We start from the raw sequence: 26,163 nt of genomic DNA, 5'->3' as shown, positions 1-26,163 counted from the left end.
CAATTCTTCTATTGCGGTGCCTGTTAAGTCAACATGGCCTAAATGTCGCATTCCATATTCGATTTCAGGAATTGAAGGATTGAGCAATTTCTAAGATCAAGGAATCCCAGAGATCTCAATCAAAGCCTCCTTGGAAAGCTCTTTAGATTGAAACATCCACCAACATTCAATTTAACAAGCCTATCCAATAATCCAAGAGAATCATGAACTTCAACCAGATTTGTACAATCTTGAAGATTTATTTTCTTCAAATTTGGGCACCTTGAAATATCTAAGAGTTTCATTATCAATTCACAACCACGGAAATTCATAACTGTGAGATTCTGTTGAAAAGAAAAGAACATCAAACTAAGTTTAAAGAAAGAAATATTGAAAATAATAATAGTTGTACATTAAATTCCAAGCTGGGTATCTCCTAGATGCGACTACCGGGTATGCATAGAATAAAGAGTTTGTCTCCACGAAATTGAGATGGCATAGATTGTAAAGGACAATTAGGCCAATCAAGCACTCTTATTGAATTAGGTAGCCAATCAGGTAACTCTTCATCAGAAAAGTGTGCATTGAGGCATCTAAATAATCCGAGTCTTCTCATATTCTTGAAGGCCTCGAGACTCAAGTGGATAATATTATCTCCTTCAGGAAAATGATCTCCAAGAATTGCTTCAACACTAATTGTTCCCTATATAGGAAGACAATGGATGTTTAAGAGTGCCGAAAAATCAAAAAATAAATTATTCATATATTTATATACACACACTTATATGTCGCATGTGCCAATGAAACAATGTTTAATTGAAAGAGATTTTGATCTGACTTAATTTATCTACTTCCAGTACTTTGTGAACATGATCATGAAAGAATAATCATGAGATAGGCATTGATGAGAATTGAGTATGCACAGAATATTTGTTTCCAAAGAAACAATTGTATTGCAACACACTACAATGAGACATGGATCAGTATAACATATATACATGATTTGCAAAATCTATTCTATGAAAGAAGACTAAAAGTAAGGCTATATTTTCTATCGGTTACAAGCTTAAAACAGAGTCAAATTTCCTTTATTTTCTAGCCGTTACATCCTTGATTGTTGACAGATTTGCTGCTTGTGTGATCTTCAGCTTGATTTGAGGAATCATCCTTTATAGGCATATCTTTTGTTTACTTTCTGTATACTTGTGTTATGCTTATTACTGGAGAATAATTACTTCTATAAAAAAATATCAAAAACATAATCGCATGAACTGGAGGAATAGTTCATTGATTTGCCTCCTGAGCTATGTCACTTGAAGATCATAGGCTTTTCAAAAGCTATTGGGAGTTCAGTATCTTTGTTACCAACAATCATGCATTGACTGGAAAACTTGCTTCTGGCCATTGAACTGAAGCACACCTTTTCTTCTGCATTCCCAGAAGGAGCTGAAGTTACATGCCATCAAGTAAGGTCTTCCCAAATGTGGTATTAACTTCTATAAAAAAAAAATATCAAAATACTTCCATAAAGGTCTGCTTGCTTATACAGGCATTTGTACATCCCTTGCACTAGAAGAATGGAGGAAGTTGCTATCAGGTATGCACAACAATAATATTCTCTCTGCTTAATATCTCTTATGACAATTGCACAACTATGTAACATTTTATCTTGTGATAATTTGAAATGTCTTTTTTCACCAGAGATTGGAGTTTCTTGGAGATGATGGCTTGGTTACTTAATTACATCATATCTTTATTCAGCTTATCCAAAGTTGAAGCCTAGTCAATTGACAGATTTGAGATATGTGTTTGTGAATAATGAGGCGTTTGCCATTCTTGCGGTAGAACGATCCTTCCACAAATTTCTTATATGTGATTCCAGTAGCCTTATTGAGGCAATTGAGATGTATGTCGATGCTGTTAAAATGCTCTTCTGCCGTACTACGTCACCTGTATCAAATTATCATTCCTCCATCATTTGCTTCAACACCAGTAAGAAGAGAATGTAGATGTAGACACCTTTTGATTTTGAGCCAAAAACTCTAGCCCTCATTAAAGTATCCGATAGTAATCCCCCATGCATAACACCTGTTATTAAACACCCACCTGGCACCATAAGTGGGCAGGCTTGCAGGACAGATGAAAATCCAAGCTGTGATCCTGACCTACAGCCCACAGGTATAATTATTTTTGTTGTAGGATATCAAGTGTGGAACAAATATTTCATTCTCTCTCTAAAACTAAAATAATCTTCCAAGTGGGTCAAACAAAGCGATAACAAGATCACGATTGTATGAAATCTGTGCTGCTAACTGTTGGAAAGCCCCTCTATTTGAATGTTGCTAACAAGCACACATATGCATAATCTCTTTTGGGAAAGTCTATTGTCATGGACTTAAGGTGTGAGTCCATGATAATATAGACCCTTTGTGTTTGGAGAGAAATTTATTCAAGACTTATGATCTCGTCAAATAACAGAAATTAAAGTTGATCATAAGTCCAATTTTCTTGAATTTTTTTTTTTTGAGTAAAACATACAATTTCATTAATAAAACAAAGTTACAAATGTGACTTATCAATACAAGAAGTTCCAATACATAGGAAATCCAGTCTATAAGCCAACTAACGCAACAGCTCTGGGGCTTCCCTACACACAAATACATTTGTGGCAGACATTGTCTTAACTTCTAATCAAACTCTCTCGAAACTGAGAAAGCGCTCTGTAAAAACAGAACTAAATAGCCCTCTCTATCCTCCCAAGGAAGAATAGTACGGGACACTGCTATGGACATCAAATCCAATAGCCTATTCCTATTTCATTAAAAACTAAACTAACAAACAACTACAAATAACCACCTTAACAACTACAAGACCATAAGCTCTGGTGAGACCCTAGACGTCACACCCACCGCAAGCATCGTCATCTCAAACCCTGGTGGAACGAGCACCCAGCGTACATACGGACCACAACGGTCCGACCGTATAACCACCGGCCGTAGCATCGCCCATCACTCTCGAAAGCCTTGCCCCTGATTATGTCCGATCTAAAGGCCCAAATCTCGCTCGGGTCAACAAAAACAACACCAACACCAGAAACAAAACAACTACAAAACACTGAAACGGACAACAACAAAGAAACGAAATAAAAAAAACATAACAAAAACACAAAACGGGTGAATAGTACACAATGGTCGGCAATGTTTCGTGCAGAAACTGTTCACACTGGGAGGAAAGCTGACGGTCAAACTTGGAAGATCCGGAATCAGAGGTTCCACAGCAACCGAGCGAGGTGTCGGGAGAGGGCTCCTCGGTGGCGCGTGAAGGCCACGCGCCAACGCTGTCCAGAATTTCATCCCGCGCCACTCCGATGGACGCCGGATTTGGAGGTCTTGAAGATCGGCGGCTGGGCGCCATACCGGTGGGGCGCGTGTAGAGAAGTGATGGCTGGAAAGACTCGAACGGCGATCCTCCCTTATTCGGCCTAAAAACAAAAAACACAACAAAAAAAACACTACACAGAAATTAAATAGACAGAGAAAAGGAAGAGGGCATGAGGAGGGGGGCGGGGCGAGGAGCCGAAGCTCCCACCCCCTTTCAACAGACTGTGTTTAGGGTTAGAGAGAAAAGGGGGGTTTTGGTTTGGGTTTCGAATGCTTGTGTATCTTTTTTTGGTTGGAATCAAGTACATGTTCGCCAAAATTGAAAAGTTTCCTCTGCTAGGGTTTCGGTGATTTGCTAGGGTTTACGACTCTTTGCTTGCGTGGCGGCCGTTGAGCCTGCCACTGCAGGCCAGCCAAGGTCGTTTAATGACCTTGTTTCCGCAGTGCCTCAGCCATTGCCAGAGATGGAAGTCGCTCTTAGGCCTCCAAAAGTGATTGACGGTGAACTTTGCCTTATGTTTTCGGTAGAGGAAATTGAAAGAACTGTCTTGCCATTCCGATACTCTTTGGTTCTAAAGTTCCTAAGACAGAGGCCCTCCCTTGATGCCATTAGAGCTTTTATTCGTCTGAGATGGGGGTTGTCTTCTTCACCAGTGGTTTCGGCTATGTAAAGGGTAAGGAACGTTTTTATTCGTTTGTCTAATGAGGGTGATTTCAACAAGGCCTCGTCTAGGGAATCTTTTGAGATAGCAGGAGTTCCTTATCGGCCTTTTGCTTGGACGCTGGAGTTTAATGAAGAATTCGAACCTCCTTCTGTACCAATATGGGTTTTCTTACCAGGTCTACCACCAAACTTTTTCCATGCCTTGGTTCTTAGGTCGTTGACAGCGTCGATTGGATGGTTTATCCGTCGAGATAATCCTACCATTTGTAGGACAAGAATCGATGGAGCCCGTGTTTGTCTTGAGGTTGATGCTTCCAAAGATACCATCTCCCATTTCTGGATCGGTAAACCAGGATTGCCGGGGAGTAGACGCCAAGAGGTGGTATATGAGACACTCCCTGCTTATTGCAAAAACTGTAAACAACAGGGGCACAATATCCATACTTGTCGATTTGGTCCTGAGATTCAGAAAAAAAAAAAACAAAAAAAAAGAAAGAAAAAGGAGAAGGGAGGACATATTTGGATTAAAAAAGGGGAGAAAAAGGGGGAAGAGTCGCATCCTGTAGATGATGTTGAAGGCCAGTACTTGGAACAAGGGATGCAAATTGGGTTGAAGATTGATGGTTGTGTGGTGGAAGAGCCTTTGATTTCAGAGCCCTTGGTTGAAATTGATGGTGCTAAAACAGTCTCCTCAGGGTCAGTTAAGGGAAATGAGAGTGCTGTTTTGGAATGTGAGGAATTGCAGTTGGTGATCTTCAATGAAAACATGGTTGCAAGTGTTTCCAGTGTGTACGCGGTGCAAATGAACGTGGATAAACCATCTTGCATGGGCCATGCAGACTCGAGTGGTGAGGTTGTGCAGCAGCTGCGTCTGTAGGAGAGTGCGCAGCAGCAGAGTCTGCAGGAGAGTACGACATAGCAGAGTCTGCAGGAGAGTGCGCCGAAGTAGGGGTGGCTGGCGGCTGAGCAGCAGCAGGGTGTGGAGGAGGCTAAGCAGCAGCAGGGGCTAAAGGTGGTTGTGCAGCATCAAGTTTTGCTAGAGGGTGCACAATAGTAGGTTTGTGCATTGGAAATTACAGGAACACGACTTCTACAACAAGAAGTTCGACATGTAGTAGGGACACGACTTATGCAGGAAGATGTACGTGTGCTACCGCATGAAGTGCTAGAAGACCGCTTGCTGTCGCTTGAAGGTGATCTGCATGATGAAGTGTTGTCGCATGAAGGCATGAGGAATTTGCATGAAACCGTGACACATTCGTTGCATGAAAAAGTGCCGCAAGCTGTGACGTCTCCCTTGTGGACCGCTCTGACTGCTGGTCAACTATTTGTGATAGAAAATTCTGGAAAAGTGGGGTTAGTTAATACGGAAGTGCAGGGTGAGAATGGGCTGAGATTGTCTGGTCAGGAGGTGCAGGTTTTATCCGCGGGATGCCTTGGTGCAGGAGATGCATCGAAGATCATTGGGGATGATGGTTTAGTGCATGAGAAGTTTTTGAATATCAACATGGAAGAAACTCAATCCGAACATGAAGTTGAAAGAGACAATTTGCATGAAGATTCACATAAACATTATAGTTCTGAGTCTGATAGTAAGAAAAATAAAGCTCAGACGTCATTTCAGAAAAGGTGCTCCACTAGGGCGGTGATCCGCCCATCCAAACTCAATTTATCCTATTTTGGAACCTAAGGGGAGTTGGTACTTCTCAATTGAGGTTGAAAAAACTTATTAAAGGGTATAAGCCTAACATATTAGCTCTGGCAGAGCCTTTCCTTTTGGAGGATCGAATACCAGATTTTTTGAGCAAGGTAAAATATGGTTATTGTGAAACTCGGATGTTTTAGTGCAAAAGTTGTCTAGCTCTAGTCAACTTTTGACTGTCAAAGTTGAAGAAAATGGACATGGTTTTATTCTCACAGTTGTGTATGCGAAGTGTAGCCAAATTGAAAGGAAAACTCTTTGGGAGGATTTGGAGGCTACTGGCAGTGGTTCTCTTCCTTGGATTATTTGTGGGGACTTTAATATTATTAAAGATGATTCAGAGCGAAGAGACGGACACCCCCGTCAGTTCACTACAATGGCTGATTTTAATCTATGTATTCAGAACTGTGGTTTGTTGGATATGGGACATCAAGGCCCAAGTATGACTTGGTGTAATGGCCAAGGCAGATTGGTGGAAGCTGGACAAGGTTAGATCGATGTTTTCTTGACTCTAACTTTCTTAATTGTTTTCCAAATATTTTTTTTATCATGTTTTGGCTCGTACCACATCGGACCATTCCCCCTTGGTGATTCAAATGGGAGAAGACCCTTTTAGGTATGGACCTAACCCTTTTCGTTTTCAATTCATGTGGACTAATCATAAAGATTTTCTTAGTCTTGTGGAAGAAGTATGTAAGAGGAAGGGATAGGTGTTGGTCTTAACAAATTGTCCTTTAAATTGAAAAGAGTTAAGATTATCTTACGAGATAGGAATCTTCGTGTTTTTGGTAAGACTACCGCTATTATCCATGAGTTAGAACAATGTGTTGAGAGATTGGAATCCAGTCTACAAAGTTGTTTTAATGCTAAGGATTATAATGATTTAATGGTGGCGAAGTTAGAATTATCGACTTGGATGGGTCAGGAAGAGACGCATTTGTCTCATTTGGCTAAGAAGAATTGGTTGAAGGATGGGGACCAAAACTCTAAATTTTTTCATGTTATTTTGAATGTTAAGAAGCATAATAGGGTTAGTGATATGTGTTTGGCTGATGGTACTCGGATAAATTCTCCTGCTAACATTCATCAAGCTACTGTTGAGTATTTTCAGGATTTTTTAGGGCACCACAATAGTTGCGATTTGCCTATTTTAAACCATCTTATTTCTCCTGTGATCTCTGACGAGGAGAATTTAATGCTATGTAAAGATCATTCTCTTGATGAAATAAAAAAGGCCCTCTTCAGCATTCCTATTGATCGCAGTCCGGGCCCGGATGGTTTTGGGTCTGGTTTCTTTAGAATTTGTTGGGAATTTGTTAAGGATGATCTTTTGGAAGCCATCATTGAGTTCTTCCATTCTCACTACTTATCCAGGTTTTTCATTGCCTCCTATATTGTATTGATTCCTAAGGTTGATAAGCCTACTGGTTTTGATAAATTTAGGCCTATTAGCCTCTGCTTTGTTTTCTATAAGATTTGTGCTAAGATCATTGTGGCTCGATTGACGAGTTTGCTTTCTAAGATGATATCTCAGGAGCAGGGGGCTTTTATTCCTGGTCGTAGCATTTTTGAGAATATCAGTTTAACTCAGGAGGTGGTCCACTCTATTAATAAAAAGACTGTCGGGGGTAATGTGTTAATCAAGCTTGATATGTCTAAGGCTTATGATAGAGTTGATTGTAGGGTCATGTTACATGTTTTGGATGCTTTTGGTTTTTCTGCTCAATTCTGTGATTTAATTAATGCATGCATATCTATGCCCTGGTATTCTATTATGATGAATGGCACTCCCAGAGGTTTCTTTAAGGGTGAGCAGGGACTGAGACAAGGTGATCATTTATTGCCATATTTATTTATTGTTTTGCAAGAGGTCCTCTCTCGCCTTCTTAAACATTCTTTTGATAATGGCCATATTAACCCGTTCTTTCAGGCTAGAGGCAGCCCACTTGTTTCTCATCTTATGTATGCTAATGATATTGTGATTTTTGCTAATGGTAGTAAAAGGTCTCTAAAAGGTTTGATTCAGGTTTTGAATTCTTATGAAGACTGGTCGGGTCAAATCCTTAGTAAAGAAAAGAGTGCGATTTTTTTCTCTAAATATATTTCTATGTCTAGAAAGCATTCTATTCTTCGTATTTCTGGTTTTTCTGAGGGCTCTTTTCCTTTTAAGTATTTAGGTGTGTCTATTGTTAATGGCAGCTTGAAGGCTTCCGATTTTAGTGATTTGCTTGGGAAAGTTAAAAAGAAAATTGCAGGTTGGAAGATGAAATTACTCTCTATTGGTGGGCGAACTGTTCTGTTGCGTCATGTTCTTTCGAGCATGGCCACTCATCTGCTTGTTGTTTTACATGTTCCTAAGATTGTGATTAGGGAGTTAAACAAGATCTTGAGCTCTTTTTTTTTTTTTTGGGTGAATATGAAGGAAAGGACAAACGAAAATGGGTGGCTTGGAAGAAAATTTGTTGCCCTATTGAAGAAGGAGGGTTAGGTATTAGGGATTTTGGGAATATTCAAATGGCACTTCACATGAAACTTGCCTGGCGGTTGATGTCAGGTCATTCTTTATGGGCGGATTTTTTCAAAGGTAAGTATGTTAGGGATAAACATTTATCCCTTTTGGCGCCTAATAAGCGCACTCATTTTTGGAAGTCCATTGTCAATAGTATTCCGGATGTATTACATAATTCATAATGACTTGTGAGGGAGGGTAATCTCTTTTTCTGGTATGATAATTGGGAAGAGGGTGGTCCCCTCCATGTTTATTATCTGGTTATTGATTATCCTATGATTAAGATTAAAGAATGTCGCATTGATAATGGTTGGGATATCTCTCTCTTAGAAAGGCTTGTGGGTCAACAAAAAGCTATTAATGTGTACCAGTTTTTGGCAAGAAGGAAGGAGGGGCAGGATGTGTTAGTTTGGTTGAAGGAGAATGATGGTAGTTTTTCTACTATAAGTGCTTGGGATTGCATTTGGGTTCAGACACCTCCTCTTATTTGGGCCAATTGAATTTGGCATAATAATATCCCAAAAAAATTTCCATAATGATGTGGAAGGCCTCCAATAGTTGCCTGAGTGTGGATGCTAAGATTAAAATGGCTGGGATTCCAATGGTGTCTAAGTGTAATTGTTGTGTTTCGGGACATATAGAGGATCTTAATCATGTTCTTTGCACTGGTGATATTGCTAGAAAACCTTGGCGTATGGCGGTCGTTCAGTTAGGTGTGCATATGGGTGTTTTTCATACTTGGTAGGAACAAATTGATTTTTGGTTCCGTCGGGCTGGTAAGTCCTCTCAAGTTAGGACTATTTTTGGATTGCTTCCTTCTATTGTTTCTTGGAAGCTTTGGGAGAGGCGTTGTAAAGCTAGCTATGATGGTCATTTGGATACAGTTGAGACAGCTTGGCATGTTATTAAAAGTTGGATTTGTAGAATCATGCAATTGAATAAGAATCCTATGAGACTTCCTAGTCAAGATGTTGTCATTTTGAAGAGATTGGATATCTCAGTTTTGCTTCCTAAATTTAAGAAGGTCTCTGTGGTGAAGTGGACCCTGCCCCAGGGTCAAGCTTAATACTGATCGGAGTAGTATGGGTAATCCTGGTCCAACTAGGGCTGGGGGTGTCATTCGTGATGTTAGTAGTAAGATGTGTGCAGCTTTTTTTGTTTCCTTAGGGCAGGGCTCTAATAATTTTGATGAACTGAGAAGTTCACTGGAAGGTGTTAGGAGGTGTTTCCAACTTGGCTTCTTTCGGGTGGATATAGAGATAGACTCTCAAATTCTGGTTAACTGGATTAAAAAGGGAAATTGTAACCTTTGATATCTTGAGGATTATTGGGACGAGCTTCAAGTTTGTCTTGACTATCTGGATTATAGAGTGAGTCATGTATTTCGTGAAGGTAATGCCGTTGCTGATTTCCTTGCTAAGCTTGGAGATGAGGGTTTGAATATGAATTGGTTTAAGGATCGAGGTACTTTGCCTGGAAAGTTAAGAGGTCTTTTGTGCATGGATAGAATTGGCCTTCCCTACTTGCGTATATCGTAGTGAGGTATTTTCTTCTTGCAGTTGTTTCTCTTTACTATTCTTTTATCTGTTTGAGTTGACTTTTTCTTACAGGTGGTTTTTTAGGTTGGTTGTCCTGAGTCTTATGTATTTTCCTTTCAGCTTGAAATCTAGTTTGATGTCTAGGATTTTTTTATGCCTGGGTTTTGGTCATTTTTGAATATTTGTAACCCCCAGGCTTCTGGTTTGTAACCTTGGTTTTCCTCCTCTACAAGTGAGGGCTTGTTTAATAAAATTGGGGTACCGTCCTCTTCTTAAAAAAAAAAAAAGAATGCTCGTGTAATTTGCATATCTTGCAGATTCATTTTCAAGGTGGTTGTGGAAATAGAAGCCCCAGATGTTATTTTGGAGTGCTTGGGAACACAGCAGTCAAAAAAGAAAGATGCAGCAGAGCATGCAGCAGAAGGTGCCCCTCGAAGGTACAACTTTTATATATATATATATATATAAACTCGAAGGTATTTTTGGAAACTACCTTCGAGTTTTGTTTTGTAGTTCTTGTTCTTCTAGTAAAAAGAAAAGCCCTCTCTATGTAAGGTACCACACGAATATGCTGGAATTTACACGGATGAACTATCACAAAATAATGGTACTATTGGCAATTCGAGGAGCCTCCAAATACTTTAGGCTAAATAATCATATTTTCATTCATATGAAGCTTAAGTTAAATATAAAAATAAAAATAACTACCTTACATTCAGGAAAATTTTGATTTCCAAGGTTGAAGCAGGCTTCCGTTGTTGTGCGTACAAGTTGGATTCAATGTTGTGATCATCTTCGTAGTTATCATAATCAACACGATGCGTCTTAGAAAGCTGACTTCCACCCATTGGATTTGCTAAATTTCCAATATCTTCAAAGGGTGCATTCAAATGGACATCAATATTTTCATGATGGGGCACACTTGCATGATCTTTTGCATTCTGTTCATGCTGTTTGTATAACAGATGAACTCCGCAACGTTTGAAGATCATTGAATTTGGATCATAGTTTTCAAATATAATCCGCAGATTGTCTACTAAATTTGGATTGTTTTCAAATATAATCCCCAGATCATCTGCTTGATCTACACTCACAGCTCGTAGGCGCGTAATATCTTCTGTAGTTAAGTACCTTAACCATACATGATCTGAATCAGTTTCATCATATCTACGTGTACCCCTATGACGACTGGCGTAGCTACGTCCTCTCATGATGTCAACGAAAAACTCAATAGTTGCAACGGGTTCAATAACATCACAAAAAGCAATTCCTATGATGTCATCCAAATTATACGGTGGGGCCACTTTTATATCAAATTCACACCGATGACTATTTGAAGTGATCTCCTTGTAATGGCTGAACCAATCTGGGATCTTCTTTCCCGGAAATATCATCTCAGCCTGTTGAATGAATACATCATAAAATATATTTGAACAATATTCATATATATAAACCAATTAGGCACACAAAACGAGTATAAAAGGACAAGAGAAATATATATAGGGACTTACTCGATTTGACATCCAATTTGACATCCAATTTCCCATATTCACTTTATAGCATCTATCCAAGCCAATCCATTCTAGCCGTGGGAAATTGAATTCTTTTGATATTTTTGGTAAACTTTCCAGTGATATGCATCCTCTAGCCCTTACCACTTCTAGATTCAGTGGAAAGTCTTTAATTTCTTGAAGTTGCATGCAATCATTCAAATCAAGAGTCCGCAATCTAACATATGTTTTGATGCTTGAAGGAATGCTTATGATATCACTGCCTGATAGATCTAAACATTCCAGACTGGGAAAGAAATGAAGTGGCCCAAAGAAATTCGATTTTGATAGGCTAGAGTTTCTAAGATCCAAATCTAGAGAAGGGGTTGAATTTGTTCGAGCCGACAATGGGAATAATTCTGGGCCCAATGAAGCTTCATTTTCCCAACTTGTAGACACTACAAAGGGCGTGGGTTGTCCACTATGCTCCTCCTCGTCCATCCCAAAACTTATAATATTTGGACAATCGTTGAGATAAATTTCATACAGAGATCTTAACTGATGAATGCTACTTGGTAGACGCTTAAGGTTTACACATCTATCTAGCTCTAAACATTCAAGCCCAGTGAGGTACCCAATGGATGAAGGCAATTCTTCTATTGCGGTGCCATCTAAGTCGACACTGCGCAAATGTTTCATTTCACATTCGATTTCAGGAAAGTTTTGAAGGCTTGAGCAATCACCAAGATCAAGGAGTTCCAGAGATCTCAATTGGAGTCTCCTTGGAAAGCTCTTTAGACTGAAACATCCACTAAGTTTCAAGTTAACAAGCTCATCAAGGAATCCAATAGAATCATGAACTTCAACTAGATTTTTACAAAAACGAAGATCTATTTTCATTAGATTTGGGCAGCTTGAAATATCCGAGAGTTTCGTTATGAATTCACAACCATTGAAATTCATAATCGTCACATTCTGTTAAAAGGAAAAGAACATCAAACTATGTTTAAAGAAATAAATATTGAAAATAATAATAGTTGTACCTTAAATTCCAAGTGTATCTCCTTGATGCGACTACCGGGCATGCTTAGAATAAAGAGTTTGTCTCCACGAAATTTAGATGACATAGATTGTAAAGGACAGTTAGGCCAATCAAGCACTCTTATTCCATTAGGTAGAGATTTAAGTTCTCCAGAAAACCGTGCATTGTGGCATCTAAATAATCGGAGTCTTTTCATCTTCTTGAATGCCTTTGAACTCAAGCGTATCACGTCATCGTCTTCAAGAAAATCTACCACTATTGCTTGAACGTTCTCTGTTCCCTATATAGTAAGACAATGTTTTAAGTGTGGCAACAAAATTATTTATTTATTCATATATATATATACATAAATAAAAGTACTATATGTCGCATGTGGCAAAGAAACAATTAATGTTTAATTAAAAGAGATCTTGATCTGACTTACTATATCTTCCTCCAATACATCGCGAACGTCTTCATGATTAAACAATCTGCTACGTGCTCCTGGATTTGTGGGTGATTCTTGTCGAACAACTTCTCTACCCATATCTCGTAACAAGTCATGCATTTGCAACCTTCCATAGAGCTCAGAAATAAGGCACTTCTCCTTAAGTCTTGGGATGCAAGAGTTTGGGTAAAAATCAAAACTATCTAGTATCTTAATGACATCATCAAGCCCTTGTCCATTGAAAAAAAAACATGCAATGTCAAGAAAAACATTCTTTTCATTTTCGCTTAATCTATCATAACTTGTTCGAAGTATTTTTTGAATATCTTGGTGAGGGATTTTCCTGTACTGATCCAATGCACTTTCCCACTCACTTTTTCCTCTTCTGCCACATAAATCAGAACCAAGCACCGTTAAAACTAGTGGAAGGCTCCCAGCATAATTTATGATATGTTCTACAAATTCTCCATAATTGTCATCCGGTTTATTTCTTTTGAAAGCATGCCAACAAAATAGTTCAAAAGCATTGTCGTGATTCAATCCCATCATCTCATATGTTGAATCAACTCCATGAGTAGTCAACAGGTGTTGATCTCTTGTTGTGATTATGATTCTACTTCCTTTACCAAACCAATCATGACCTCCTGTTAAGGTTTCTAATTGGTTCAAGTGATCTACACCATCAAGAATTAGAAGAACTCTTTTAGAATGAAGCCTGTGCTTTATCATAGTGCTTCCCATATCAATACTATCAACCTTCAAACTTTTACAATCTCCAAAGATCTTATAAAGAAGGGTCTCTTGCAGTTGGACCAAACCATGCACTTGATTCGCAGTGTCACCAACATTTGCAAGAAAACAACTAGCTTCAAATCCAAAAGCAATTGAGTTATAAATTGATTTGGCTAGAGTTGTCTTACCAATTCCACCAACTCCTAAGATCCCTACCATTCGCACGTCATTTGTCCCAACGCTTACATGCAAATTCATGATATCCCGTACCTTGGAGTATAATCCAACTGGATACTTTGCAACATGTAAATATGAATGATTTACTATTCTTGAGACCTCTTGAACAATTTCATCAATGAATTTAGATTCATTCCTATTTATATACAATATAAAAAAAAAGGATTAATTAATGAATACAGTTCTTCGCATGAAAAATAATTAGGAACATAATCTAAATAATTTTTTTCCCAGAACCTGAAAATAAACTAAAATAAGAAAGACAAGGAACATAAGCAGAGCGTACGAGTTGATCGATCTGTGCATGTACGTTAGTTGGCGATCATAAAAAGGCCAAACAAAAGCTTAGATTTTTATATAGTTTTATTCAGGTTGTGATTATTCAATTTATTCAGCTTTAATTTCCAATAAACTTATAAAGAAATTAATGTTTTAGTTCAATATTAAAACCCATATATATAGAATGGGGGGAAATCATGAATTAATGAACGGCACAAATTAATTAAGCAGTTAGAAATACCCATTTCTGATCAAATGGTCTCCGGACAAATTAGTAACTTCTCGTAGGGCTGCCTTCCACATCTGCAACTTCATGTCTCCATTCAATTTCTCTGCATATTTGGCCAATGGTTCTCCAAAACTTCCTCTTTGATGTCGAATATCTGATGGATCTACGTGGTAAAACACAGGTAAAACTATTTGTTGCTTCGATTTTTTAGACTCAAGAATCTTCAGTAACTCATCCAAACACCATGTTGACGATGCATAATTTTTTGAGAGTACAATGATGGAAATCCTTGAATCTTCTATGGCTTGGAGGAGTGCAGGTGAAATCTCATCACCCCTTTTAACTTCATCATTATCTATGAAGGTACGGATTCCCTTTTGAATCAAAGCATGGTATAGATGGGCAATAAAAGTATAACGGGTATCTTCTCCTCTAAAGCTCAAGAACACATCGTAGAGCCATGGAGAGGTGACTGAAGAAGAAGATGAAGAAGAGATCGTAGATAAGGCCATGGAAGAAATTAGTCAGTCTACGTCTGTATGCAATGCCTGATGATCACTCTATTTACTGGATGTAGATCTACTTAATGCCTAAATCTACTTATTGGATGTAGAGATCTCTCCTTAATAAAGAGAAGTCCATGCCGCTTTCTCACACCTTGCCTATCAAATTGATCATAACTTCTTGGCAACTTCCTTAATGATGAGTCAATGCCGCTTTGTATTATTGTATTAAAAAAAGGATATGATCGGTAACTAGTTGGCAATTTCCTTACAGCTTTTTTCAAACTTTAAGAGATGCGACTTTCACACAACTTCTCTTAAATTTTGAAAAAAAAAAAGAAATAAACAGAGAGAGAGCAGGGCATGATACAATGACAACTGCATTTAATAGTCCTGCGTAGTAAAATAATTTTATTTTTAGTGATCCACATGACTCATTGCTTTGTGGAGATCAAAGCAAGCATCCTACATCATCAAGTTCTCTGGATAAACAAAGAAGAAAAAGAGAGTAAATTTTAAAAGAAAATGTTGAAGAATTGGTAGCTAGCCTCTCTTATCTTCAACCACCCTTGGCATTTTGTGAGCTCGTCGATCACCCACTCCAACATGTTAATATTTTTTTTAATTTATACTTTAAAGATTAAAACAAATAATGGTTTTTTTTTATGGTGCCGTGTAGCATTAAGCATAATTATTCAAATGAGTGTTGGCCGGTAAAAGAATGAGAAACTTGTTTGCAATTTCCCTTCGGCTTTTTCGAACAACAAGAGATGCATTTTATTAGAACTTGTACATAGACTTTTAAATTTTTAATGCATGTGAGGAGTCATGTGCGCGGATCGACCCTTGGAGGTACGGGAGCCACCTAACTCGCACTCCGTCCGTCCTTGTCCACATCCTTTATCGTTCACATCTGTGTGCTGAGTAGGTCCGAGCATTGATGCCTGGAAAACGTTTATTATGTTATCTAGGATCACTCGAATTGCCCAAGATTAACCCAAAGAAAGCAGCCTGAGGATTCACGAGAGGAAGAATATTTGCGTGGTGATGGCAATTATGCCATGGCCTAGTCCAAAAACTGAATGACCAAAATATTAATACAACGGTTGCAAGACCTTTTTCAACAACAGCTTTAGCAGCAACGAGCATGCATATAACACTACAAGAGATTGCATTTTTTGGAGACAAGATTTTCGTCTCAATTTCATCTCCAGATGTCCGAACTAAAAATTATTAATTTTAGGGACGAAATGTAGCCAACCTGTTCGAATTAATTTTTTTTCTGGGATGAAACTGTTTGTCCTAAAAATCTGTTCGAACTTAATATTATCGATTCAAACAAACGGTTAACTGCTCGAATGAGTTGTTAGTTTAATTCAAACAACACAAATTTATTTGATCCTGTTCGAATGAAGCAAGAGTTCGAATGCTTTCTTGATGTTCGAACAAAATGATTTGGATTTGAACATATATAATCCAATTGAACGCACTTGAAAAAACTTTCGAATTAAAAATTCTATATTTTGTCCAAGGAACCTTGTTCGGAGGTTTATTCTCCATTTGAATGATGAAAAATTGGTTCAAACATAACATTATGCATTCGAATGATCAAACATGTAGAGCGTTCGAATGCACTAGTAATCCATTCGAATAGCATTGAAAATTTTATTTTTATTCGAATGGTTTTGTATAGCTCGTTCAAATGATGGCAGAAAAAGCTTCGACGAAATAAAGTCTTCACTTCTAATCAATTTCAGCGATAGACAAAAATCATCGGAAAGGACTACTATTACTGACAATTATATTTCGTCGGAAATGTCCAAAAAAAGACAGAAATGGTGTGATCCATTTACCACTACATCATTCAGAAAGATCCATTGCAGGGATATATGTTGTTGCAAAAGCTTAAGAATTCGCCAGGAATGACTCTTCCTTTTTTCCAGCGATGTTGAACTATCGTTGCGAAAGCTTTTTTGTGTTGGGTAATTATCGCCGCAAATATACCATAAATCGCTGCCAATACAGGTGATCTTTTTTAGCGATTTATCTTTTCATCGCAATGGAAGTTATTTCCAATGTCTACAAATCGCCATAAAAGCTATCATTGTTGCCACAAAAAGGTATTCGCGATGATTTAGTTGGTCGTCGATTTTGATATCTGCCACTATAATAATTAATAATTACTAGTCAAATTGAATATTTTTCGTTCGAACGATAATCGCAATTCACTGATAGTAAATGACAAATTTAAAATAAGAAAACTACATTTAAAAGTTATAATTAAAATATTACAATAGTTTCAAATGAAGCAATAAGTCAAAATAAGTCAATAGACATAATGTGATAAAATTAGTTCTAAATTGGTGGTGGCCTAAAGTTTTGGGACATCATTGACAACATCTGTTTGAACATTTTTTGGGATGAGAAATGATATTTACAGTCATAAAGTACGCAAGTGTTGTGCACTCCTTTTAAAAAAAATGAGTAAATATGAAACCCACATGAAAAAATTAATTTTTTAATAGTAGATCTCACTCTTTTTCTAAAGGAGTGGGCGGTGTTTGCACAACCCATGTTTATATCTAACATTACTCTTTTGGGATTGAATTTTCATTTGCCTCTGCATGTCTTGTTATAATCACGCCTCTATATCTGCCGCCAAATGCAATTGATTCTCTAACTATTGTTGCTTGTATTTCAAATGTTCGATCTCAAGTCTTGCTTCCTCTAAATCTCAAGAGTTGTTACTCAATCTGCTTTGAGAGGAGGATTAGATTGAGCCTTCTTTTGCATGTTAACTTTGATTGTCTAACACAATATGTTGGTTCAGCAGATGATAAGGTTCGTAGGTTGATGATAGCAGCAAGGTCGTCAAACAAATAGATTGCCGAACCTTCTTTCCCATGTTAAATTTGGTTGTTTCACACAATATCAAAATTTCGACATCAAACGATCTCGACTAATGTTACGGATAGCACAAGGAGAGCCGATTGATTTGCCTCTATTACGGATGTCAGAGCTGCTACAAAGGCTGCAGGGACTAGTACCGAGGAGATGCGATCTGTGTTGGAGGAGCATCCCACACTTTTGACCCAAGACATGAAGAGAATCGTGGAGAGGACCACTGTGCCCATCATTACTCGACTGAAAGGGCTTGAGGCACGCATGACTATGATGCAAGAGGACCTGGAGAATTAAGATGATGATAGAATGATGAGAGAAAAGATGATGAATAGATTTTGTAAAACCCAAGCCCAGACCAGTTCTCACCAAAGGAGCATTACGGCATTGTTTTCAGGTAAGGCTTTAAGCCTTTGTTTTCCTTTCTTTTTTTCTTTTCCTCCAACGGTTTCTTCCTCTCTCCCTCTCTGATTTTCAGTTTTTGCTTGTTCCGAATCTCACTCCCACTTTTTCATCAACTTCTCAACCGCATCTTTTTTTTCTTCACCTTTAGAAATTTCACTCTCATCAAACTCTCTCCCTCTCCCTCACATCAGTTTCTCACCCTCGCCCCTAAAGCCCACGGTCCCAAATCATAAGGCAACGCCACTACCGCGAACCACCAAGCACTGAAGCCCAGCCTCCTTCCAAGCAGTTGCCTCCCAACACCTCACCAGACCACCGTTGGAAGCCACCAGTCATGCCTGGCTGCATCAAGATGGGACACCCCCACGGCCCAGCGCCACCATGTCCTCAAACGAAAACCACCTCACGAGCTTGCACCACCCAGCCACTGCCTTGTACACACCACCACCTTATAAGCCTCCCACGTTCCCTTGGTTCCAGCCACTACTTCATGACGGGAGCTCCACATTGCCACCACCCTTCACGGTGAAACCCAAGCCACCATCGCACGCTAAAAGACCTCTATTTTCACCTGCCAAAACAGAGCATGCTTTCCTTCGAACTTTGCCTCCATGCAAGCCCCCCAGTCACTTGCAGTCCGTGCGCCGTAGCCCAGCCGTGAACTCGCAAATGGAGCCACCGCAGATCACGAAGCAAAATTCCATGGTCGGATTGCAGCCCCCATTGCATGGTCTGTAACTCCCTCTTCCTCTTTCTCTCGGGTTCCATCTCTCTCTCTCTGTAACAATTTGATCCTAAGATTAGGCCATAAGATAAGTTTTATGTGTTTTTTTCTTATAATTATAAATATTCTATTATTATTATTATTATTATTATTATTATTATTATTATTATTATTATTATTATTATTATTATTGTTATTATTATTATTATTATTATTTTATCAGATTTTACATATATTAATTTTAATAATTACTATTATAATTTTGTTGAATTTACTAGATTTTTGTTTTATTATTAATTCTAATAATTATCACTAGATTTTATTAGATTTTTCGTCCCTCTAGAGTTTTGGTTTGAATTCAATTCTTAGCTCTTCCTATCTCCACCGAACCTCCTCTCTTGTTTTTAGCCTCTAAAATTAACATAATACACCTCGAAAGCTCGTACGTCTCTCAATGTTAGTTGTTAGTATTCTAATGGAAACCAACTCAGTTGATGATCAATTTCTCCACTCCACACGTCTCCACTCCCATGCACTTGCACATCTCTATTCCTCTAGGTTTCCTTTTGTTTCTCAATCGTCTACATATATATTTTACCCTTATCCCTTCTGCATGGAGAGAAAACTCCAAGCCACAAACCTCCCTTGAAGCTTTCCCCTCCATGTACACTGCCCAGCCCCACAAAGGAATGCAACTGCCTTGTAGAAACCGTGTGCCACCCCACTGCTAAAACTCCTCCATATCGTGAGCCCTTCCCCCACTCTTAACCATCGTGTAAGGCCAAGAGCCCCCAACACAGTAAGCCTCACCGTGCGCCACCCTTTCACGGATTCATCTTGGTGAGCCTTTGCTTTCCACGTCCGAAACAGAGTAGTCAACTCTCTTCCTTGATAGCCACCTCAAGAGACGCCGAACCACCTCTCTGACGACACAGAAATTGCCGACCATCCTTGTTCCGCTGCACCCACTCCCTTCCGGTAAGCCCACCGCCGTCGACCACCAGTTCCCTCCTTAACTTTTCAGTTTTACAGTTTCTCTCTCTCTCTCTCTCTCACGGCGTCGCACCACCCAACTCAGGAACCCAGCCACATCGCCAGCCACTTCTAGTCACCCCGCCAGCCATCGTGCCTTGCAGCCCCTCTCGGTGAGTCCCTTGTTATCACATGCCTCTCTTTGTTTCCCTCTATTTTCTTTTTCACAGTATTAGTTGGCTTTAGGTTTTGTTTCTAGTTGCTTCATACAAAGGTTATGACTTTTACACAAATACCCTTTAGGCTTTAAAATGTTTCCATGTAATTTTTCCTATACACTATAGTAAAGATTATTTTAAGGTTACGTTGCTGCGCTTTGGATGTAAGCCATGGCAGATCACTTGGATTTACGCTGAACTTGATTTTTATCATACTTATATTTTGGGTTAAGTTTACGCTAAGAAGTTATTGACCTGAAATCTTGGGCTTTGTTTTTAATTTTGAGCTTGGTTTACATTTGTTTAGCCATAAACTCTATTTTACAGAAAACTTATCTTTTTACAGGAAACAATTAAGGAATTTTAAACTATATTATTATTATTAATTTTACAATTAAATATCTATAGTAAGTAGTAAGTGCCTAATCTTTTATTTTAAATACTTTAAATCTATGGTATGAAATGAATCTTTAAGGTTATTATAATAGATTTTGACATACTTAAGCTATTAAAATTGTAAAAATTAAAATAAAGGAATATATTAAGAGCATTAAAATGATATTAATATTTATTAAATTTCTTATCAGATTTAATAATTATGTTAAGGAAGGAAACTTATTTTAAGAATTGAAGTTTTATGACTTATTTTAAAATAGCTCAAGTATTCTACTAGATTATAATATGTTATTAGTATTTAAGTAATTTAAATATCAGGATTTATCAATTATGGTGTTAAACAAAGATTTATTTGACTATCCTTTGGATTATGAATTTAATTAAGTAGGATATTAGTACATGTTGATTCTAGACAGAATTAGTGATAGTTAATATTGCATATAGGTGAGGAGCTGCGAAGTGAGATTTAAGAGGAAGCACAACGAGATAAGTAATTTTGATCACAAATTAGGATCATCACAGTTCAGCTTATATATAAGTATTATTCAAGCCAATTCATTGACAACCATTATTTATGTACCACTCATGTCATATGCAAACATGTCATCCAGTATAGCATACGATCATGTCATTCCGCATCATGTTCAAATTCATAAATTATAATTATGTATGTATTATGTCATGCATCTCATGTGTATAAGACACGTAAGCTATCTTAAGTTCAAGTGCAAGATAAAATCATATCAGTTAATCAGATGACCATTCAGATGTATGGTACCAATGCAGTTCAAATCAGGGTGGATGTGCAACCCACGGACACAAGCGTGGTCCATCATAGTATGCCAGAATACTATTAGCGGCTTCCCTTACTGCAGCGGAATGTGGGGCCAGTGCACAACCTCGCACACAGGGTTAAGTATGTTGGCCAGTCAAATCAGTTAGTTAATTCAGATAAATCAATCAGATCAGTCAGTCATGCATAGTATAAGCATCAGTATGAACAGTCATGAATTTTTAAACTCTCAGCATGAGAATTTTTATGAAAACCTTATGTTTATTATGTTTACGTTATGATGGATTTCTTGTTGAGTCTTCGACTCATTTTAGTTTGTTTTCATGTTTTTAACCACCCAGATGAGGATGATGATTACGAGCAGGCAGGCCAGGATTAGAAGGAACAGTTAATTTAGTTTCAGACTTTCTAGAATAAAATTTGCTTTTATGACATAAATTTATTCAGCTTATTCATTTAATGTTTTTTTGAAAACATTTTTATTAGACAGTTTTTCTATAAAATAAATTCTAATTTCATTTATGAAAAACGAGGTCTCTTGACGGGTTTATTTTATGAAAAACACGTGACACTCCTAGCCTACGGAAAGGGGGTGTTACACACTCTCTCTCACACACACACATTCACTCTCTCTCTCTCTCTCAGTGTCGTGCCACCGCACCATACGCCGTTAACCTAGCCAGCCACCGCTTCCGTGGACCCTGGCCATTTCTCTCAGTTTGCCAGGACTTTATCGCACGGTTTTGTATTTCTCAAGTATTTCATTTGCATTTTCACAAGTGTTTCCGTTTCTAGCTTTTGGTCCCTACCTACAGATCTGTTGAATTGTATAAATAAGCCACTTTTAATACTTTGTCGTATAGCAATGTAAGCATAGTAAAAAAATTGTTTTAAATATATTTATATTACTACATATAGTTTTTAAGTCAGTATGCTCTCTTGCCATTTTATGTTTATTTTGATATTGAATTTGATTTATTTGAGATGTTTCGTGTGGGTCATGTTTAGCGTGAAATTATAATAAAATTATTTTTAAAGTTCTGACTCTTTAAAATTAAAGAAAAATTCTGAAAATTTTTAAAAATATTAATATTTATGAATAAATTCTGTGAAACTTGTTAATTAACTGGCTGTATTTTATCTTTTCTGGAAAAAAAAAATTGCAATCCAACTTTCTAATTGTTTCTTTTTTTAATTTCAGCATACCCTCCAAGCTGTAACTTGCTCTGCAACCAAAAGCCAGAGGATTCAGATAATTATTTGACTTTTCTGTCATAGTTCTCTTCTTGTTGAGGATATTTTTGTTTTTTTTGTTTTTTTGACAAGTTATTCTTGTTGAGGAGGATCTTGCATGAAGATTTGTATGATTCAAAATGATTTCTCCGTTAGTTTTTTGCGATGTGTTTATTCAGGCTGCATCTTCTATACAAATTTGAACACACAAACATATATATGAAGTTTTTGTGTAATGTAGCTCTTACTGCATCTTTTTGTTGAACCTTAGAACTTCTCATGCATTACATTCTTTGTTTTATCGGTGACGCATGCACTGAGTGGGTTTGTAGTAGATTTTTCTAGGAGCAGGGGATTATTAGAATAGGAATATAGGCATAGAAACTGGAGTGTAGGATAATTTTATTCTGTTGTGTATTGGCTTTCTTAACTCTACAAATAATAATCCCAGAAATAATTACTCTGTATACTTGTGTTGTGCTTATTACTGGAGAATAATTACTTGTATAAAAAAAATATAAAAAACAGAATCGCATGAACGGGAGGAATACTTCATTGATTTGCCTCCAGAGCTATGTCAGTTGAAGATCATAGGCTTTTCAAAAGATATCGGGAGTTCAATATCTTTGTTACCATCAATCATGCATCGACTGGAAAACTTGCTAGTGGCCATTGAACTGAAGCACACCTTTTCTTCTGCATTCCCAGAAGGAGCTGGAGTTACATGCCATCGAGTAAGGTCTTCCCACATGTGGTGTTAACTTCTATAAAAAAATATAAGTATTTTTGGACCCTCAAAACAGAGCACTCCACGGCCCCCGTAGGTAAGCCTCTCTAACTCGTTTTCTGCCTCTCTAGTACTATTTAATCTGATATCTATGTATTTAGTCAACGATCGGTGATGTTATTCGGTGATATTTGGGTGCCTTTTCGTAGTCGCAGTTCACAGTTCACAGTTCAATCATTGGAATTGTATTCACATAATTATAATTGATATAAAATTTCTTGAAGTTGCCTACAATCATTCAATGTAAGGTACCACAATCTAACAAATCTTTTGATGCTTGCAGGAATGCTTACGATATCACTGTCTGATAGATCTAATACTCTCATATTGGGAAAGAAAGGAAATGGCCCAAAGAAATTCAAGAGGGAATTTGCTTCATTTTCCCAGCTTGTAGACGCTACATAGGGCACCAGCTTCTCCATCCCAAAACTTATAATATTTGGACAATCGTCGAGATCAATTTGTTATAGAGATCTCAACTGATGAATGCTACTTGTTAGACGCTTAAGGTTTACGCAGCCATTTAGGTCTAAAGTTATAAGCCCAGTGAGGTACCTAAAGGATGAAGGCAATTCGTCTATTGCGGTGCCCATTAAGTCAACATGGCCTAAATGTCGCATTCCATATTCGATTTCAGGAAAGTTTTGAAGGCTTGAGCAATTACTAAGATCAAGAAATCCCAGAGATCTCAACCGAAGCCTCCTTGGAAAGCTCTTTAGATTGAAACATCCACCAAGATTCAATTTAACAAGCCTATCCAGTAATCCAACAGAATCATGAACTTCAACCAGATTTGTACAATCTTGAAGATTTATTTTCTTCAAATTTGGGCACCTTGAAATATCTAAGAGTTTCGTTATCAATTCACACCCACGGAAATTCATAACCGCGAGATTCTGTTAGAAAGAAAAAGAACATCAAACTAAGTTTAAAGAAAGAAATATTGAAAATAATAATAGTTGTACCATAAATTCCAAGCTGGGAATCTCATAGATGCGACTACCGGGCATGCGTAGAATAAAGAGTTTGTCTCCACGAAATTGAGATGGCATAGATTGTAAAGGACAATTAGGCCAATCAAGCACTCTTATTGAATTAGGTAGCCAATCAGGTAATTCTTCATCAGAAAAGTGTGCATTGAGGCATCTAAATAATCTGAGTCTTCTCATATTCTTGAAGGCCTCGGGGACTCAAGTGGATAATATTATCTCCTTCAGGAAAATGATCTCCAAGAATTGCTTCAACACTAATTGTTCCCTATATAGGAAGACAATGGATGTTTAAGTGTGCCGAAAACTCAAAAAATAAATTATTCATATATTTATATAAACACACGTATATGTTGCATGTGCCAAAGAAACAATGTTTAATTGAAAGAGATTTTGATCTGACTTAATTTATCTACTTCTAGTACTTCGTGAACATGATCATGAAAGAATAATCATGAGATATGCATTGATGAGAATTCAGTATGCACAGAATATTTGTTTTCAAAGAAACAATTGTATTGCAACACACTACAATGATACACAGATTAGTATAACATATATACATGATTTGCAGAATCTATTCTAAGAAAGAAGACTAAAAGTAAGGCTATATTTTCTATGGTTACAAGCTTAAAACAGAGTCAAATTTCCTTTATTTTCTAGCTGTTACATCCTTGATTGTTGGCAGATTTGCTGCTCGTGTGATCTTCAACTTGATTTGAGGAATCATCCTTTATAGGCATATCTTTTGTTTACTTTCTGTATACTTGTGTTGTGCTTATTACTGGAGAATAATTACTTGTATAAAAAAATATCAAAAACAGAATAGCATGAACTGGAGGAATACTTCATTGATTTGCCTCCTGAGCTATGTCAGTTGAAGATCATAGGCTTTTCAAAAGATATCGGGAGTTCAATATCTTTGTTACCACCAATCATGCATCGACTGGAAAACTTGCTTGTGGCCATTGAACTGAAGCACACCTTTTCTTCTGCATTCCCGGAAGGAGCTGAAGTTGCATGCCATCGAGTAAGGTCTTCCCACACGTGGTATTAACTTGAGCATTGGCTTTGTACAAGCTAGCCACTAGGAGCAAGTTACAGGTATCACTGAATTTTAGGCTATGATTTTTATTTTATAAATATTAATATATCTGTATTTTTTTTTCTTTGGTAAGTATTATTTGACATTATTGAATTTGAAATAATAATGCTAGCTTATGCTTTCGCTCTATCTCCACTTGATATAATGTAATTGTTTTTAAATTTGTTCTTTTAGATAATTCCCGTACTTCACTTTTTTTGTATTTTCAGTTTTTTGGTTTTGAATGATTTAGTTCATAGCAAATACAACTAGTCATTAAATAGTGAAAAAAAATGGAAAACTAATGCGATTAGAACTACAGACAGTCGGATGGAATTAACAGTAACATATGTGATTAAATAGTGTTATACATGGTACTTATCTCCAGTGTATAAATAAATGTTGCCCTCTCTCTCATCAACAAAGAGGGCAGGCTTGCAGGATAGCTGAAAATCCAAGCTTGGTGATCATCCTCATGATCTACAGCACACAGGTACTATTATTTTAGTTGCTGGATATCAAGTCATGTGGAAAGAGTATTTTATTCTCTCTCTCTAAAACAAACACAATAAAGTTTTGCTGAAATCATTAGCACAAACCTTGACCCCTCAATCAGTTTTGCTGAAATGTTGAAATCCATTATATATATATGGTGCAATTACCCACCCTGTATTCTTCCAGTTTTTGGAAACTGGCTTCGATTTTTGTTTGGTAGTTGTTCTTCTAGTAAAAAAGGAAAGCCCTCTATAAGAATACTTAGGCTAAATGATTCGATTTTCATTCATATGAAGCTTCTCCTGCATACACATTTGAAGTAAAAAGCTTCTCCATAATTTCACGAAAGTAGCTAATATATGACATGAATTTATCTTTACCTATCTCATTCACATCCAATCTCCACATTGAATTTATCTTGTCACTGTAACAGTTGTAACTTCACGCACGGTATC

At 37.4% G+C, this 26,163-nt stretch overlaps 1 protein-coding gene across 1 annotated transcript; it reads right to left on the bottom strand.

Moving 5' to 3' along the window:
• Window positions 1–10,328: 10,328 nt before the first annotated feature.
• LOC109018258 (disease resistance protein RUN1-like) lies at window positions 10,329–14,842 on the bottom strand. The gene is made up of 5 exons (XM_019000422.2): window positions 14,221–14,842; window positions 12,729–12,858; window positions 12,306–12,584; window positions 11,284–12,237; window positions 10,329–11,172 (listed from the first exon to the last, which is right to left on the bottom strand). The coding sequence occupies exons 1-5, from the start codon at window positions 14,718–14,720 to the stop codon at window positions 10,477–10,479; spliced, it is 2,559 nt and encodes an 852-aa protein (XP_018855967.1). The 5' UTR covers window positions 14,721–14,842; the 3' UTR covers window positions 10,329–10,476.
• Window positions 14,843–26,163: the final 11,321 nt, after the last annotated feature.

This window comes from Juglans regia, chromosome 6 (assembly GCF_001411555.2).
Source record: "Juglans regia cultivar Chandler chromosome 6, Walnut 2.0, whole genome shotgun sequence".
Taxonomy (NCBI): Eukaryota; Viridiplantae; Streptophyta; class Magnoliopsida; order Fagales; family Juglandaceae; genus Juglans; species Juglans regia.
Note: the sequence above shows the minus strand (reverse complement) of the source record. Positions and strands in the feature narration are given on the sequence as shown.

Excerpts from the sequence above, each read along its gene's own strand:
- LOC109018258 (XM_019000422.2), bottom strand. The coding sequence starts at position 14,720 with ATGGCCTTATCTACGATCTCTTCTTCATCTTCTTCTTCAGTCACCTCT. Across the intron at positions 12,238-12,305 it reads AGATACACTTGGAATTTAAG|AATGTGACGATTATGAATTT; the intron begins GTACAACTATTA and ends TCCTTTTAACAG. Across the intron at positions 11,173-11,283 it reads CAAATTGGATGTCAAATCGA|GCTGAGATGATATTTCCGGG; the intron begins GTAAGTCCCTAT and ends TTCATTCAACAG.